This window comes from Nelumbo lutea, chromosome 2, assembly GCF_056320005.1.
Source record: "Nelumbo lutea isolate HS-2025 chromosome 2, American lotus-T2T, whole genome shotgun sequence".
Classification (NCBI taxonomy): Eukaryota; Viridiplantae; Streptophyta; class Magnoliopsida; order Proteales; family Nelumbonaceae; genus Nelumbo; species Nelumbo lutea.
This window is the reverse complement of record NC_142685.1, coordinates 6,039,614-6,058,861: the sequence shown is the minus strand read 5'-3', so window position 1 is coordinate 6,058,861 and position 19,248 is coordinate 6,039,614. Positions and strand designations below refer to the sequence as shown.

General features: G+C 38.2%; 1 protein-coding gene across 4 annotated transcripts in view; it reads right to left on the bottom strand.

The window, feature by feature from the left end:
- Positions 1 to 10,817: 10,817 nt before the first annotated feature.
- LOC148868281 (regulator of nonsense transcripts UPF2) overlaps positions 10,818 to 19,248 on the bottom strand; it is a 47,424-nt gene continuing 38,993 nt past the window's right edge. For all 4 annotated transcript variants that reach the window (XM_088973194.1, XM_088973195.1, XM_088973196.1 and 1 more), the window contains 3 exons: positions 17,777 to 17,947; positions 12,633 to 12,818; positions 10,818 to 12,291 (listed from right to left, as the gene is read on the bottom strand). In XM_088973194.1, the coding sequence (XP_088829320.1) occupies positions 11,290 to 12,291; positions 12,633 to 12,818; positions 17,777 to 17,947 (1,359 nt within the window). In that variant the 3' untranslated portion in view covers positions 10,818 to 11,289. The remainder of the gene's footprint in view (positions 12,292 to 12,632; positions 12,819 to 17,776; positions 17,948 to 19,248) is intronic.

The following is a 19,248-nucleotide window of genomic DNA, read 5'->3' as shown; positions in this document are numbered from 1 at the left end:
AAAAAATGACAACTAAAGAAATGTGATATCTAAACTTGAAACACCAATGTGGCGGAAATGGGTCATGTTTTCTAGGAAAATGGCATCAGTCCCAAACACAATGTCTTCTCAATTTCCCTAAGGTTGCATTTGGAAATGATGCAAATAAGTGCGAATGCAAATATGTAATGTGTAAAACAGTCCATATAAATTGTAAATTTGGGTTAGTTTTGTACTGACAAATTTACCTTCTTACCAAACAGACTTTTAGCTGTAATGGATGCAAACACGAATTTGAATAAAGCATATGCATTTTTTTTTTCAAAAGTCCACTTGAATGCAAAGTTACTTCTTTTTTTATTGATGTACTTTTACATCTTATTATCATTGTAAATATGCATTGGAAAATATATTTTCTATTACTTTTCAATGCATAAATATAATGTTGCCAAACACAGGCAAAAGTGAACCAGAGTGCAAATTTACCCTGAACCGAAATTTACACTCCATTTGCATCATTTCCAAACACAACCTAAGCATGGTCATCTTTTTCTTTTTCAATGGTTGAAATAAAAAGCCAACCAAAAAAATGTGATTTCAAAACTAAAAACATCGATGTGGTGCTATGAGTCACTACTTTCCAAGAAAACAAGGTTTTAAAACTGTTGTTGATCCATATAAACAATCAAATCATTCGACCTGAAAACCGATCATGTCACCACTCAGGCACTCACCAATTCCATTTTTGGCTTTGAAACATTATTTTGAAGAAAACCATTGACCCATATGGATGAGTCGTTGAATTGTTTACCCGAATAACGATTCCCAAAGCCAAAATTAGTTAGGGTTTTTTGGTTTACTCATTTTGATTTTCCTAAATTTTCTTTGATTCCGTCTAACAGTTGTAACAAGGAAGAAGCTATGAGTTCTAGAAATGAATATGTAGGTATGTATGTATGTGTCCCCTTTTAACCTATATTATAATCTAATGGTTGGGAAGCAAAATGCATTATAAATTAAATTTAACCATTTTGGTCTGCTCAAACCAGATGACTGAACTACTGAGCCATAAACTAGAGGACAAAGTAGTTTCATTTTTAGTTGTTTTTTAAAACTTTGGTTTGTCATATTTATCTTTGTATAAAATGATAAATGAATAATATTAAATATGTCAAATATTTTTTTATATATTTTATATGTTTCTTGTAACATTTTGGGATCTGTTATTATTTAATTGTGACATCATTGGTTGACCCATTTTACCTAAATTGTTGAATGAATGACCTCTGGCATGTGGATGGAAAACAAGTTCACATCTCCGCCCCACAATACATCCCACTCATGTATTAGGAACATCTCCCGATGATAGTAAGGTAGATGATGAGACATCATTGGGAAATGTTCCCAATACACGAGTGGGATGTGCTATGGGGCATTGTGGGGTGCAGATGTGAACTCATGGAAAATACTGTTTTGTTTTCAATTTAGTTATAAATTTTAATTCTATTTTCATCATTAAGAAAAAAAATCTAATTTGTTACCTTATTTCTGTTTAGTATGATAAATATATAATATTAGATATGTACTCAATTATTTTATAGATTTTTTTTGCATTTTATAACATTTGTGTTTCTATCATTTTAATTTTTATTATTTAATTATATGACATAATGGGTTCTTCCATTTGATTTGAAAGGTTGGACTATTGACCCGCCACCTAAACAAGAAAATAATTTCATCTCTAGGTTGATTTTTAAAATTGCATTTCATTCCCTTAATTAATAAAAATATTTCTTACCTATCATACTTATTTTTATATAATACGATATATATATTAGAGATTTGCCAAAATCCACATCCCATTAAAGCCATGCTTGTACAAGATTAAACCTGACCAATTTAATTGTGTATTATTACTTTTTTTTCTTCTTGGCAGGAAATCTTAGTGGTTATAAGATGAAGGCAGGATTCCAACCAAGTTTAAGGTTTTGTTCTAAGAATTCAATAAAAAGTTCCAAATGGTATGATACATCATACATATATATCGATCCAGGGACAGCAACACTCTAAATACTAAGAGCTATATGATTCTATTTATTTTATACCTTAATAAATGATGTGATATGTTGATAGGCAAATTATCAAACCCCAAAAAATTTAAGAAAATAAAATAAGAGTTTTGATATATTGAAATTCTTGATATGTCAATTTTGCGTATCAAGCATATAAATTAATACTTTGAACCATGATCATATAATACACATCTATTAATTAATTTATCAATTTCATTTGTTTCAAATGTTAATAGATATGTCATATATCAATTGATAAATTATTGAAAAAAAACCAATTGAATGAGGCTCTCACAATTTTTGTGTTTTAAAAGTATTGATACTTCATTCCTGGTAAAAAAGGATCAAATGGCTGACCATAAAAAACTCTAAGCCCAATGCTGGAAAGGATCAAATGGCAATCCTTGATCAAGTCTTTGATATGCCAAGATAATCAATTCTTCTCTTCAAACAGTTGACAATTAACTGAGAATCTCCCCCAGTCATAACCCTACCTGTAGGAAGAACTAATTTGTGGTACTACAATGTGGCCCATGCTTCAATTGCATTTACACTAATAGTTTCATTGGGCTTAGCTAACAGCCCGTTTGGTTCGTGGGGTAATAAGGGTATGAAATCAGAATGAGTCATTCCAATTTCAACTATTTGTTTGGGTGAAATCGGAATCACATTCTCATTTCGGGTGGAATGGCATTCCCCCATTTGAGGAAATGGTCATTCCCTACCCCTCCCTTGTGAATGAAATCCCACTCCAACTGATTTAAATGCACATTACAATTCCTATGTGAGCTAAACAGATTATGAAAATAGACCATTCTATTCCGATTCTGAGGATTAATTGTGATTTCAGTTCCTATACCGATTCTGATTACAAACCAAATGGGCCCTAAGATTTTAATGGTCTATGCTTCCCACAATGCATCCAAGCTTATTATCTTATATGATATTAAATGAGGATGTTATGCAAGATTTTTATGATCAATGAGACAATGACAACTTGTAAATGATAAAGCTTATATGTGCATGGCTGGCGTCTGCGAGTGGAACTCCTTCTTCTCCCCTATCATGTTGTAGACTCCCTCTCCAACTCACATTGTAATTAACTCTTCTACTGTACTTCTCCCTTGTAGATAATCCTCATCTCTGTAGATTACCTTTGTAAAGGATAAACTTATCATAGTGAGATAAGCTCTATCCTAGTTAGGTTTCATCTAACCCATCATAATCAAGATAGGACTTGCTTATCTTTGTAACTCTATAAATATCATTAATCAAAGTTGAACAGATCAATTCGACCATTATTCTCATATGGTATCAGAGCCATAAGCAATTCTCTACGAATCTTGCCTCCAAGGGGAAAGATTCTAAGAAATATAATACAGTTGATCTACCTCAATCGGGTAATGGCTTCACCAAGCCCTCAAAATATAACAATAATCCCTACCAGATTTGTGGAGGACGGAATCATTCTGCTAGGTACTGTCAAAAATTACTTGCACATATTGACAGTTTGAAGAACCCTAAATAACCCCAACCCCTGGCGTTTACGGTTGCTTCTGGCGGCAATAAGTAGAATATAGATATCTGGTTTCCTGATTCTGAAGCGATGCATCATCTCACTTCAGATCTTAATAAACTACAAATCCATTTTGACTATGATGGATTTAATCAACTCTCTATTGGCGACAATTCAAGTTTGCTGCTGATAATAATGTCTACTTTGAATTTCATCATGATAATTTTTTTTTTGTGAAGGATCGACGCACCGGGATGATAATTCTTCAAGGGCCGATTAAGGATGGTTTGTATCAGCTTTGTCTCCCTATCACGACACCAGCTTCGTCCCCCTTTGCGTTTGTAGGTATTCATGTCAGACCTGCGATCTGACACCATCGACTGGGTCACCCTGCTCTCAAAGTGACTCGGGCTATTATCTCTTCTCGACATTTACCTCTTACTTCTAGTATTGCATTTAAATTTTGTTCAGCTTGTTCAAAGGCCACAAGTCATGTCCTTCCCTTTGCCAGAAATCATACTATTAGTATCACTCCTTTGGAATTAATTCATTTTGATTTATGGGGACCCTCTCTAGTGCCTTCTACTTCTTGTTATCATTACTATATTCTTTTTGTTGATGATTTCAGTTGGTACAATTGGATTTTTCCTCTCACCTGCAAATATGAGGTTTTTAATGTGTTCTTGAAATTCAAAGCTACTGTTGAATTATTATTTGATGCTAAAATTAAATATTTTCAAAGTGATGGTGGCTCTGAATTCAAGACTTTTGGAAATTATTTTAATCATGTGGGTATCTCTCGTCGTATATCATGTCCATACACATAGGCACAGAATGGGCGAGTTGAACGCAAACATCGCCATATTGTTGAGATTGGTCTTGCTCTCATGACTCATGTTGGAGTCCCTCCTAAATATTGGTTCGAGTCCTTCTCCATTGCTGCTTATCTCATTAATCAACTTCCTACTTTGGTTCTTGGGTCATGCTCTTCGTTTGAGAAATTATTTGGGCATCCTCCGGATTACCTCAAACTCCGTGCCTTTGGGTGTGAATGTTTTCCTCATGTTCGGCCATATAACAAGCACAAGTTACAACCTCGCTCCCTCTCATGTGTATTTCTTGGGTATTCTAATTCTCACAAAGGTTATGTTTGTCTGCATTAGCCTACAGGACGTGTCTTTATTTCTTGCAATGTTATTTTCAATGAGGAACATTTTTCTTTTCTTTATCATGCGGCTACTGCATTGCCACCATCATTGACCCCGCCTCCTCCAATTGGGGCTCCTCCTCTTGTTGCTGCTTTAGATGTTGGTTCTCTAGGTGAAGTCTCATCTTCTCCATCGTGTCCCCTCAGGATGCTACACCATCATCTTCCACTACTGAATCCACCGATTCTACTTTACCACCTTCTTCCTTACATCTGATGACCACTCGAGCTCGTCATGGTATATTCAAGCCAAATCCGAGGTATGCCTTACTTGCTAGTCCCCTTGTTGAATCTGAGCCGACTTGTTATTCTCAAGCTCATAAGGATCATCAGTAGGTTCTTGCCATGATTGATGAGTATAAGGCCTTGCTTCAGAATAACACTTGGACCCTTGTCCCAGCCCCATCTGATAAAAATATTATTGGGAGCAAATGGGCTTTTAAAATCAAGCGCAAGCCTGATGGTTCGGTTGAACATTTCAAAGCATGCCTTGTTGCCAAAGGCTTCTCACAAGAAGCCGACCTTGATTATGATGAAACATTCAGTCCTGTAGTCAAACTAGCTATCATTCGCATAGTGCTCTCTCTTGTTGTTTCCATTAATTGGGATGTTTGTCAACTGGACGTCAACAATGCATTTTTACATGGTAACATTCAAGAAGAAATCTATACGAAGCAACCTGTTGGTTTTGTTGATCCCAGATTTCCAACACATGTCTGCTGTCTCCATCGATCTCTCTATGGATTGAAAACATACACCTTGTGCATGGTTTACCAGGCTGCGTGAATTTCTTCTCTCTCTCGATTTTCTTGAATCCCAGGCTGATGCCTCCCTTTTTATCTTTGTTCTGGCTCTGACATCATTTTAATTCTTATTTATGTGAATAATATTATCATTACAGGCTCATCTTCATCTGCCACTAACACTCTCATTCAAAATCTTGCATCTCAGTTTTCTCTTTGTGATTTGGGCTCTACATTTCTTGGTGTTGAGCTTCATAGATCATCACATGGTCTTCATCTCTCTTAGCACAAATATATTGATGATCTCCTGCATCGAGCACAACTTCATGATGCCAAACCTCTCTCCACTCCTATGTCTACCTCTGCTCGTCTCACAAAGTCAGAAGGTGAACTGCTTACTGATCCCACTTTCTTTCGTAGCATTGTTGGTGCTCTTCAGTACGTTACTATTACTCATCCAGAAATTGCCTTTGCTGTAAATAAGGTATGTCAGTTCATGCAATCTCCTACTACGGTCCACTAGGCAGCTGCAAAAGGATTCTTCGCTATCTAAAAGGTATAATCACTTATGGCTTACTTCTTCAACCATGTCGTACATTCTCTCTTGTTGCTTACTTTGATGCTAATTGAGGAAGATGTCTTATGGATCGATGTTCTCAGAGTGGATATTGTGTATTTCTTGGTCCTAATTTAATTTCTTGGAGTTCTAAAAAGCAACCTACAATGGCACGATCCAGCACTGAATCAGAATATTGCAGCTTAGCCTCTACAGCTGCAGAGGTTTTATGGCTTCACATGCTCCTCCAAAAATTAGGTGTCTCCCTCTCTACAACTCCTTTGATATGGTGTGACAACATGGGAGCTAAATTTCTTGCTAACAACATTGCACTTCATTCTCACTCCAAACACATCGAGTTGGATATTCACTTCATTCGGGAGAAAGTTGCGGCTAAGCTCCTTGATGTACGATACATACCCTCGGTGGATCAAATCACAGATATTCTCACTAAATCTCTTGGTCTTCCACAATTTGAGATCCTTCATTACAAGCTCACTGTGGCTCTACCAATTGTACTTGATAGGGGGGTGTAAACGATAATGCACATATGTGCATGCACGTATGGTGTCTGCAAGTGGAACTCCTTCTTCTCCCCAATCATGTTGCTCTTCTACTGTACTTCTCCCTTATAGATAATCCTCATCTCTGTAGATTACCTTTGTAAAGGATAAACTTATCCTAGTGAGATAAGCTCTATCCTAGTTAGGTTTCATCTAACCCATCCTAAGCAAGGACTTGCTTATCTTTGTAACTCTATAAATATCATTAATCAAAGTCGAATAGATAAATTCGACCATTATTCTCATACAAATGTTTAAAAGACAATTCCCCAAATGACTTCTTAATTTAGTGATGGATGTATATACAGTGGAGATCATCTCTAGGAAACTAAGACAAATGTTAAAAGTTGACAAGTGCGTTTAGACGTTTCACCAAAAGACCATTTAACACTATTGAACACAATTACTCTGTAACTGATGTAACCGTTTCTTGTCACGTACCAATTTTTTTGTGATGTACCGATTTTTTGGCTAAGTACCTCGTCATTTGACCTGCTCCTAGGTGGCCTGTGACTCAGAGAATGATGGAGCTCGCTGGTGGCGAACTACCTGGTGATGAGCTACTTGGTGGTGAACTCCTTGGTGGTAAGCTACCTGGTGACGAGCTCCCTGGTGGAGAGCTACCTGGTGACGAGCTCCCTGGTGGAGAGCTACTTGGTGACGAGCTCCCTGGTGGAGAACTACTTGGTGACGAGCTCCCTGGTGGTGAACTACCTTGGTGGACTCGTCATTTGACCTGCTCCTAGGCGGCTTGTAACTCAGAGGATGGTGGAGCTCCCTGGTGTAGCGCAACCCAACTGCCCTCAGCATGAGGTGATCTCCTTTCCTTTGTAGGCGGCAGGAGCTGAGGGACCTGCGAGAACTCCATATTTTCCTCCTCTTTGTAGGCGGCGAGAGCTGAGGAACCTGTGAGAAATATATCTTTTCCTCCTCTTTATAGGTGGCGAGAGCTGAGGAACCTGTGAGAACTGAACCAGGGAGCTCGTGGGTATTTACCTGGCAGGGACTCTCCGATGCCTAAGTTAGCACTCTGATTGTCGAGAGCTTGAAGATGATATTAAAGGAATGAGAGAGCTAGAGAGTAGGGATTACCTCCATTTTTTCATTCTCTCCCCCTTGTCTTTGGGGTCAGAGTCCTAATATAGTGGTGTCCTGTCAAATCAGGCGTAACAGCCTCTGTCAAGTAAGGCGTAACCGCCTCTATCTCTCTGCCGCAACCGTTACTGCCAGAGCTGAGGTGGCAGGTGCAGGCGGCTATTGCAGAGTACGACCCTGCCAGTCAAGGGACAACTCTCAGAACTGACAGGCACGACGCCGCCTAGCGAGAGACGTGGGTGCAGGTCTCCGGATCTGTCAGGTATGGTTGTCAGGCAGGAGATCTTCCTGCGATATACCGAGCTGCCCCTAAGTGTCAAGCTACCTGTAAGTGTCGAGCTGCCCCTAAGTGACGAGCTCTTCATAATACGTCAGGCTGCCTGTGTTGTGGCGAGCTGCCTATGCCGAGCTGCCCCTAGCTATACCGAGCTCCCTGAGCTATGCTGAGCTGCCTGTGGCGGGCCATTCCGAGCTGTCTGTAAGTGGCAAGCTCTGCCGAGCTGCCCGAGCTTTCCGAGCTGCCCAGTTGTCAAGAAGCTGCACTTGATTTGCATGAGGTGCCAGGTGTCACAATTTCACTGAAGGACCAAATCCGCCCTCATCAGTAACCAAAAAAGAAGATTGAAATACTTCAGCTATTATTCTTGTGTCTTGAAAGTGTTGTTTTTCTGCCCTTCTAATTTGTTAGGAAACGAAGTCCTCGTCATATATAAACCAAACGTTTTATCATAATAAAATGTTTCTGTTCATTTTATATTGAAACAATAGTAAAGTAGAAAGAAATGGGGACTGTCATTTATTCTCTTTAGAAGTTCAAAAAGAGAAAAGGGCTTTCTAAATGTAGGTTAAGAAGGCAAAGGACACAAAGAAGCCTATAATAGTATGGATTAAGATTCTTAAAAGATATTTGGGCTGATCCCGAAAGAAGAGAAAAAGATGAACATAATATAGTAATGGGGTGATGAAGCAATGGCCATTGGATGACAAGGCAGAAGGCTTTCGTTTGTCCGAGAAGTAGCAGAAAAACAACACGAATTCATAATTTTGATATGAATCTCTTCCGTTCTTTTATTTTTTTGAATTTTGCTTTTATGGTGAAAAATGGGATGAATTCATTCAAATCACGAATTCATAATTTTACATAATACAGACAAGGTTTAAAATATCGGTATCACAAAAAGTATATATATACAAGTAGATATGGTAAAAAAGATTTGGGTGTATATTAGGAAAATTTTTATAAATGCCACAAACCTAAGGCTACAATTGGGGTTGGGTTAATCCCAAGCCAACCCGAAAAAGCCAAATTGGGTTGGGTCGAATTGAAGTTCGGGTTAGGATCAGGGTTGAAAAATATGAACTTAACATTAGATTGGTTTAGGGTTGAGGCCTTGGCCAACCCAACCCCGACTGCTTCGTATTTGTATGTATTATGTAATATTTGTATGTATACATGTCACATACATGTATATATGTATGTATATATTTATGTATTATTGTATGTATATCAACAATTTTAAGTTTTAAAGGCAAAATTTTTCAAAAGGTTCAACCATGATACCAAACAGACATGATACCGGAAAAGCTTACAGCCAATCACCCGGTATCAAAAAAGAGGTGATGAATCATGTGATCTTCATCAAAATTCATAGGAGTGCTTTGATTGGTCAAAGCTCTTTTGGTATCACGTCTTCTTGGTATCCTAGATTTTCCCCTTTTCAAAAGCATGATTGTTATGCCATTTATAATAATATTAAAACTGAATTGACCTCAATCCATGAGTACATGAAATAAGAACATTTAGAATAAGAAAGAAGTTGGGCCAACCCGGCCCGCTGACCTGATTGTCAGGTCTAACTAATTGTGACTATTTTTGCATTGTTACTTTGTTAGAAGTTTCCACTCTTTGATCTTTACAAATTAGTCTTTAGTCTTTATTGTTTACTCTTTTATTTGATAAATTTTCAAGCTTTTTATTTTATTTTTGGAATTTTAAGGTTAACTCTTTTAATTTTAGCATTTTTTTATGTATTTTTCTTTATTTTTTAAAATGTCATTTTTTTTGGGATGGCCTGAATTGACTCATGGGTCAACCCTAACCCAAACATTTAGGGTTAGGGTCTAGTATTTGTCAACCCAACCCAAAATCAACCCAAAGTGTTGACCCAACTCAAACCCAACCCACCAACCCAAGTCTACTTAATACCCCTTCACAAAAAGAGAAGGTAAAAGATTTAAACATATCCTAAATTTTCATAAATTGACTCAACCAATATACTCTATTTTTTCTCCTCTTTTAAAAATCCAATTTTACCCTTTGAAAATAAAAGACTTTTAAACAATATACTCTATTTTGGCAACTACTAGTCTTCACAATACATAGCACAGAGGAAAGAAGGTATACATCTTAAATCTTTGTCACGTAGATGTGGGCAATTGGTTCAAGATGTAGAGACTAGAGCTTTCTATTAAGCTTGCGTGGATCAACTTCGGTGTTGTAGAAGAACAATCATATGCAGCTGGATCAAGTGGGGCCAGCGGTTGATATGGTGAAGCAGAAAGAAGAAAAAACATTGGATGGATTTGAAATAAAATTGGGGGCCGGTGGATGAATAGCATAGTAGAGAGGGAGAGGCAGTTTAAGATAAGGGACAGGTGGTTGAGGGTAATAGCAGAAATGAAGTTGGGTGATGATGGCAAATTGTAGGTTGAAGGAACAAACAGAAGAGAAGACAGATGGGCGAAGAGGAAGGAGAAGTGGAAAGAGAGAGAGGTGATCAGCTGTTTTCATTGCTGAAGGAGATGATATTTTGGACAAATTAATCTGTTCACCGTGTGAATTAACTAGTATTCAAATGGTGATGTTTTGGACATGATGAATGATGTTTAGGTTAGTTTAAAAAATTTAAAGAATGATGAAGGGTAAAAATAAAATAGGTCTTTTATGAGCATAAGGTATTGTTAAGTCTATTTGAAAAACTCGGTATATTCGTGTCTATTTATGAAAACTGAGGGTATATTTTAAGTCTTTTACCCAAAAAAGAAGAGTAATATGGATTAACCGTAAGAGTTAAATAGGAAATAACTGAAGACAACGATGAGCATTAAATAGGGATTCAATATCGTATTGTATACAAATATACAATGCATGCATTGGCCGATACATGGGGTACAGGTGAAATGGCACTACATTGGGCGCGTACCAAAAACTTTTACAACTTGAATGATGACTGAATAGTAACATCCTTGACAAACTTGCATATACATGTATATACACGAAAGATAATACAAAAAGTCTCCTTAGAGTCGGTGTGGTTTAGAAGAATCATACACACAAACACCCCCCCCCCCCCCCAATTCAAATTTCACTCACTGAAGCTGTCAAAGAACTTCCTCTGCTAGTACAAAAGCCCTCCCCCTCCCCTAACCCAAAGAAAAAGGAAAAATACTACCATCATCATGTAGGGTGAAGAACACAAAAATCTACTAGGGTGGGGGGTTTCTTCCAAATGGCAAATATCAAATTTGCCCTTACCAAATTGGTAAACCTCAACTAGTTCACTTTCTTCTGCCATAATATAGGCCTCCACCTCCTGAATGGTAATGCTGCCGCTGCCGCACTCCAGCTGACCTTCCACCAGTTCCATCAGATGTGCCACCACGGCTGGAAGTCCTGCTTCCCCCTGTCTGCATCCAATTCATCGCCTGGGACCCCACACCATTAAGCTCCTCCTCTTCCCTGTCATTATACTCTAATATCAACCTCTTGATGTCCTGTTTCTCTTCAAGCTCTGCCGCCTCCTTCTGTTTCGTACTCTGCACCAGTGAGCAACCCTTGGGAATGAACATCTGCTTTGTTTGTTGCTTGTTCCCTCGTTTCACAAGCACTTTTACAAGTATATCCTTATTGTTCCCTCCACCACCCTCTTCATCCATTGTCTCATCCCCACTCTCCCCCTCAACACTTCTTCCATGATGATCCCTAGTAGACCCCTCAAACACATTCATGGGTATCATCATATTCAAGGTTGGCCTGGCACGTAGCTCCAGTTTGCGTGACTCCAAGCTCTCCTGCATTATAGACCTAAGTTCCCGATCAAAGTCAGCTTCTTCCTGTGGATCAACTGCAACCACTTTCTGTCTGACTTGGACTTCATCATCTTCATCAGAAGCACCTGGTGCACCACCATCATCATCATCCTCATCACTATCACATCCATCATCCTGAACCTCTGATTTATCCTCATAAAGCTCTTCTTCGTCATCATGACCCTCTCGGTCAATGCTGTCACTTCCTGAGTCACTCTCACTGTCTCCTGCATCTACATGACCTCTACCATTTTCTTCAATTTCATTTGTAGGGCTTTGCCCATTTTCTGAGATGGTATTGGAGCCTGTGTGACCTGGTGCCTTCCGATTCTCTGTGTCCGAGTGCTTCTCACTGTTGGCCTTGTCAGTTGGGACTGCACGCTCATGCTCCTCAAGTTCTACAAGAGCTGCATTAACTTCTTCAATAGATGAATATCGGGTCATGTTTGAGCGTAAATCTGCAAAAAGATCCTGCAAATTTCCAATGTGTCAATTAGATCCATGTTATAAATAGGATTTCCATAAATGGAACTTCAGAGATGGACCCCTAACAGTTACAAGAGAAAATGAGAAGCTAATACCCAAATGATAAAATTGAAGCTACTAACAACAAGCAATAATAAAAGCATTTGAAACACATCTCCAAGAGTGGCCTACTATGCGCATAAATTTTAAATGCTGCTGTTTTGCTAAATTGGGTGCACCAGTTAGCCTAGCTCAGCTCTCCCAAAATGTAGTCTAGCTGCAAGAGAACACGATTCTATAAAAGGTACATATAGAAGACCTAGTAATAACAAAGTAGCACCTCTAACCTGTAGGTCAAACTCAATATCAAGAGGTATTGAACCTTTGCTGAGAATGTATCTTTGGAAATATATCAAGAATTTGTCAAGTTTCCTTTTGGAAGAACCTCTGTCAAAGTAGTGCCCACATGTCTGCAGAAGCGTAATGACCATCCTGATGCGGAAACAATCTTCCGGTGGATCGAGCACATCTTGCTTTAGAATAGGAAAAAAAGGAAAAATTGCAATTATCCATCAGATCACACATAATAGGCAAATTATTAGTTGAGTAAACAACATGATGGGAGAAGACTTAGAAAGCCATTAGGGAAGCAGTACCCAAGGGAAAAAAAACAAATTTGAATGCTCAGACTTTACCATAAATTGCACTTTTGTACACCAAATGATGAGACACAAACACTTGCACTGACATCAATCATTCCTAATAGAAGCAGACAATACATGTACTACTTACAAAGCATGGTATTTTGCCAATGCATTGACCCATAGGCAAATCTACATGAATGGTTAAAATTTTTTAAATGTGTCAAACATCAAATTCTCCACCTTGTCCTACATTTAACATCAAAATGTGCAAGAGTATATCCGCATATGCATGCATTCAGATAGAATCCCACATCTCCACCTTGTCCTAAGTTGTGGGATCTGATCGAAGTGCAAGCATCTTATGCAAATCAAGACTATTGCTTAATCCAATCATGCATTTCTAATAAATTTGAAGATATCAAACATTGAACCGGAAGATGATATAACAATCTTTAAATTAATATTGATTTTTAATGTGTTTAGTGGTTCCAAAAATCTTACTTGGGCTTTAATCACCAAAAAATCTCTCTTATGCATGTTGAAGTGATTTGGAGAGGGTCATTGCTTGGTGCACTTGTAAAATCTCTAACAATTGTGAAAATACAGGTTCAAGTCTGAGAGTGGCCACTTTGTGTAAAAAATGCCAAAGATCAGGTTCATATCTAGTCCACCCCTCCCAAGACCCTTGTTATCAGGAAACAACATTGGGTGATACCCTCTACATTGAAGGATTTGGGAGCTATTTGCCTGCAATGTAATCAGTATTGACGACTCCACTAATTTGTGACCATATGCTGCACTGCAAGTAATTTGGGCACAACCCATTTTTTACAAACAGAGCACATCCCTAATCATTATATTTTTTCTATCATAACCAATTGTAGTTTCTTTTTCTTTTTACTAGGGATGTGCCTCATTTATCAAAAATTGGATATGCTCAAATCAATCCCCTTTAATTACTTCTTGATACAACCAATCATTCAATACCTCACCTCTTTTTTCAGTATGAAAGTGGGCCAGAAAGCAAATATTAACTGGCATTTTCGTGTATGGATATACAGATTCAAGTTCCCATCATTTTGTAGCTCTGTTTTGCTTGTTTTTCTGGTTACGAAGACATCATACTTGCATTGCGTTTAGGCTTTAGCACAGCTGTTTTTGTAGTAAATTAATAGTAGATAAATGGATTTGATTAATTCAAAAAAGTGAATGAACATGAAGCTTAAGCATTATACATCTTTTAAAACATATTTTTGGTAATAAAAATTTTTCATTAAAAGTAAAAAGAAGGTACAAGAAAGGTGACCAGAAATCACCAGAGGAAAGAAAATAAAGACCTTACACCAAACCCTCAATTTTACCATCAAAGAAGCATTCCAAAACACCTCTCCTACCCATAAAAAAAACCACTGATTACATCCAAACAACCACCGACACCCATCCATCCTACAGCAACTTCAACCTCCAGATAAACCTCTTGACCCAATCCTCGTAATTCTTGACCCCATCACAGCACAAGATAAAACTACTTAATTACATAGCTTCTCCTCCAGCTTGAACCGAAATTTCTTTGCTTTTCTTGGAAATCTTGTTTTCTCACCCTCTTGAAGGCCCAATCCCAAACAAACTCCCCTTTGGTCTGGCAAAAACTTTTGAGACCTGAACAGTTTAATGACTCTTGGACTTCTAAAGCGTCTTACTGCAGTAGGAGTCTTCTTACACTCCTTTGGCTCCTTAGAACTTCCATTAAGCCTCTCTAACTTGAAGACTGCATTCTTCTCCACTATCTGATTTGCAACCACCTTTGCACCCTCTTTGTCATCATCCTCAACTCTAGAAAATTTCAGTCTTTCTTGTAACTCCTTGAAAGTCAAACCCTAAATAGAACCCGGCCACTTCATTATTCAATCCATCTTTTTTCCAATCTTTCACCTCCAATTCTTTAAATACCTTTCTTGACTCTTTTTTTGAGCAAAGTTAACTTTTATTAAAAAGAGACTAAAAAAGGGTACATGAGATGATGTACAGCAGCCTGAAGATGTTGAGGCAGAATTACAAAGGCAAATAACTGTCAGTAAACAAATTTTCTCTAAAAGCCCGACTTTGCTAGGCTATCAGTAACAGTGTTTAGCTCCCTTGGGTCTGAATTGGGACTTTTGGCTTTCATAGAGGATTAAGGGCAGAAGAGTGTGCTGCTGTGACTGAGCTCTTGCTTTCTCTTCATAATATCTGTTTGGATCCCCTTTCCCCAGACGTGTGGTCTCCTAACCCTAAGGGATTCTTTTCGTGTGCTTTCTTCTTCAAGTTTCTTTGTCAATCCCCTGACCCTCAAGCGTTTCCCATCAAGGAAGTTTGGTGTAGGTCTTTATTTTTTTTTTTGAGAAAAGGTTAACTTTATTCGAAATAAGAAAGGTACATGAGGAGATGTACACAGAAATCAGACACTCAAAGAGTTAGTTTGGTGTAGGTCTATTCCCCTAAAGTTAATGCTCTTTGTTGGGAAATTTTCTATGGGAAGGTAAACACCTTGGATAATCTGCAAAACCGGAGACCCAATCAATGCTTATCCCCTTATTGGTGCACTCTCTGCAAATCTAATGGAGAAGATTGCTTTCACCTATCTATTTCCTGCTCTTTTGTTGCTGAATTGTGGGATTAGTTGCTCTCTTTGTTTGTGTGCAGGTGGAATCTCCCTTCAGAGTTACGTTTGTTATTTGAACCATCTACCTTTGTGTGGGCCAGAAAAGGAGGAAGGATAATGTGGAGGCTTACAAGAGCAGCTTTGATTTGGTCTCTTTAAGAAGAGAGAAATGCAAGAATTTTTCAGAAAAAGGAAAGAAGCGTACAAGAAATCAAGGTGTGTGAAGTGCAGGGTGATACATTGGTAAAAAATTGTGGACTGTTTTCATCAGTTTTCCTTTGTCAATCTTTGGAGAAACTGGACGGAGATAGCAAATAGCAGTTCTCAGAAGGTTAGGTGTAGGTGGGGTTGTGAGAAACAAGGTTGGGAACATCTTGACACTTTACTTGGGACCGGTGGGGGAAGGAGATTCTACTAGGGCGGAACTGCTTGCTGCATTACAAGTAATTCAGATTGCTCACCAGCTTAGCCTAGTAAATTTGATAATAGGAGATTCCAAGGTGGTGGTGGGATGACTACAAATTCTGTTCCCTGATTTTACAGGAACGAAATCAAGAAAATTAAATGGTATACAAGGGACATGAATGTAAGAGTACACTGGGACAATAGGGATACTTTACTGGGCTCAGCTGTAACTTGCTTTAATCTGTTTCTTTTGTTCTAAATTTAGGGGAGGTTGCAACTCACACCTCTTAAAGGGATGCTTAATCATTTATCAAAAAAAAAAGTGTTTAGCTCCATAGGAATTCAAACCAGCTTCACATTCATTGAGTCCAAGATATCTCTGGCTTCAGCCAGCAAGTGTGCTAGCCTCCAAGGCCCTCTTTCCTTCTCCCTTAACCATGCTATAGTATTTGTAGAATCACCTTCAATGGTTAGAGAGGACAAGTCTAACCATTTGGCAAACCAAATTCCTGTCAGCGCAGCCAAGACCTCTCTGCCTTTGTAGAGTCTGCCCTCCCAATCGAACCACTGAAAGCCCAACTGATATTCGCCCATCCTCTCTAGTATAACATCTATTGGTTGTATCAGTCCTTGGGGAGGAGTATGGGACTCCTACTATATTTCTTTGAAGATCATTTAAAGAAAAGCCTTTGAAAACTCCTGAATTAACCACCCAAAGGTTACATAAAAAATAATGTTGGAAATTAGGATTAGGTCTTTTTCCTAATCCTTTGCCTTTCCATTGCCACAAGAGGTCCACCACCTACTCCAGAAACACCCAGCTGTATCCCACTAAGTTGAGGAAATAACACCACACCTTCCTCGTGACAGGTAGAGGTGGCCACAAGCCGAGCCTTCCATGAGCTATATAATTTTTATTTAAAAAAAAAAAAGCTTGGCTTATAGTCGAGCTGAACTCAAACTTGTGAGCTATGAACTAAGCCGAGCTCGAGCTTGATACTAATCCTGCGAGTTGAGCTCAAATAGCCCAAGTATTCGGCTCGGCTCAGCTCGAATCCACCCCTAGTGACAGGACAATGAAGGAGAAGGTGTTCAGCTGTCTCTCCGTTACTAAGGCAAAGAGGACAAACATAGTGGAAAAGGTGAGCCCTGATCTTCCGACACTAGAGCCTTGAAGTAGTTGTTAGTGGAGAACTTGCTAGCATGATTAAGTTTCTAAATCCTTTGGTCAGAGGTAGCAAGAGAGATGTAGATCTCACCTAGAGAGTAGCAAGTTTGTTATTTCAGCAATCTCTGCCTCTCTTAAGGCCTTCTGAGGTTTAGGTTCCAATTGGTTCCCGAGGGTGAGGAGCAAAGGCTCAAGGCCATCATGGCTTGTTGGGTTTGGGAGAGATCAAAATTCTAGGGTGAAACTCCCCCCCACCCCCACACAAAAGAACAAACCCATTATTTTATTCACTTCCACTTCTCTATTCACAATTCCCTCTAACTAAAATGCCTTTGAATTGTATTTTTTTTTTCACTCTCTTCTCCAACTCTTAAAGGACTAGTTCTATATTTACTTTTTCTTCTATATACTTTTACATGTACCTCATCTCTTCCTTCAGGCTTATACAACATGAAATTCAGTGATGCATTGCCCATATTATCCATCAGACATGCAGAATGAAGTTCTAAAAGACAAAGCTACACTAGTGAAGTCTTCTATGAATGAACATTGTTAAATTTTGAAGGTTTAGTTTTAGGAGGCATTCTAAATGAATTTCAAGTTGTGATTACAAACAAGGATATAAGCCCATACCTCTGGTGTCCCATGGCCAAAGACAAGAATCAAATAAAGAGTTTCAAAAATAACAGATGAATCTATGTGTTCATAGTTGTATAGCTCTCCTAAGAAACGCATGTGAGCTATGCGCTTTTGCTGCATCCCGTAGTCATTTAATTCCAACCCCAACCTGATCTCCTCCAGAACCTAAAATAGTCAAGGCAGGTGATTGTAACAATGTCAGTAAAAAATATTGACTATTTTAACCCAAAAACAAAACACATCATCATCACATTTTGAGCCTTATTGCAATATTTTGCTTAAGCTGCATGAATCCTTAAGTGTTAAAAATAAACACATGCACACATATATCCCCAAAACAAAGCATACTATCATCACATCTAGTGCCAAAACAAAGCATACTATCATATTATGATTTATGAGAAACAAAGGCAAGCCAACTTACATATAAAAATTAGTATACCTGGTAGAAATATAACTTAGATAAAAGTGACAAAGAGGAAATAGTGAATGCCATGCTCTAGGTAGAAGAATTCAAAGCATTTTCATCTTGGGCTACTGATGTAGGTCCAATAGCTTTGACACCAATTGATGTTGGACTCATATGATACAAGGCTGGAGTGGTAATAAATTTAATCGAAAACTGAAAAGAATTAATGTTTCCAAGATTTCAAATCTAGGGTTTAGGTCTGTAGAGCTAGAGGCAGATTATCTAGGGTTATAGGGCTGTATAGTTTGATTAGGAAGATAATTTGGGATTGAAATTGGAGCAATATGCAGAATTTTTTTTGAGGCAAAAACAAAATAAATAAATAAATAAATATTTGGAACCGAATCTATTCAAACTGTTTTAAAGGAGTATGTACTGTGGTAACTAAAGAATGGGATTGAATTAAGAAGAGTTCTCAGATTGGTTTGGCACAAAAGGATGCGAGTTCTTGAAATGATATAATTTGAAAACTAAGAGTTTCAAAGGGATGAAAACAAACCTAAAATACAGTAGATGGCTGAACCAAAATTGCTTTGCTCCAAGGTTTGATAAAGATGATTTAGAGAGAGAAGTTTGTGTCCAGAGGAACTGTGTAAGAGTTGACAATTTAAGGAAACTGAGAAAACACGTATCTTGGGAAGGGGGGGGGGGTCTATGAAAATCCTCAAATTTCTAGAATCACTCTAGGTCAATGGGGATCACTTATTAAATGTCACACAAGTAGAAAATAATCTCCAATTCACTAGCTTACATCTAGAGTCATCAAATCTCCTTTTTTTTGTTGGTAATGTTTACATTTTTAATGGAGAAATGTGTAGAATTTGCAATGATTTATGTAGAAGTGTCTTCTTCCTTTTCAGGACTGATAATCGCCTGCTTCCGTCTATCACGGTTTACATCTATTACAACCAATTTCCATTTGTAACCCCTCAATACATCCCCCCCTCTTGCCCCTTGTATTGCAAGTGAATCAACCATGCAGTTTGTTGATCTAGGT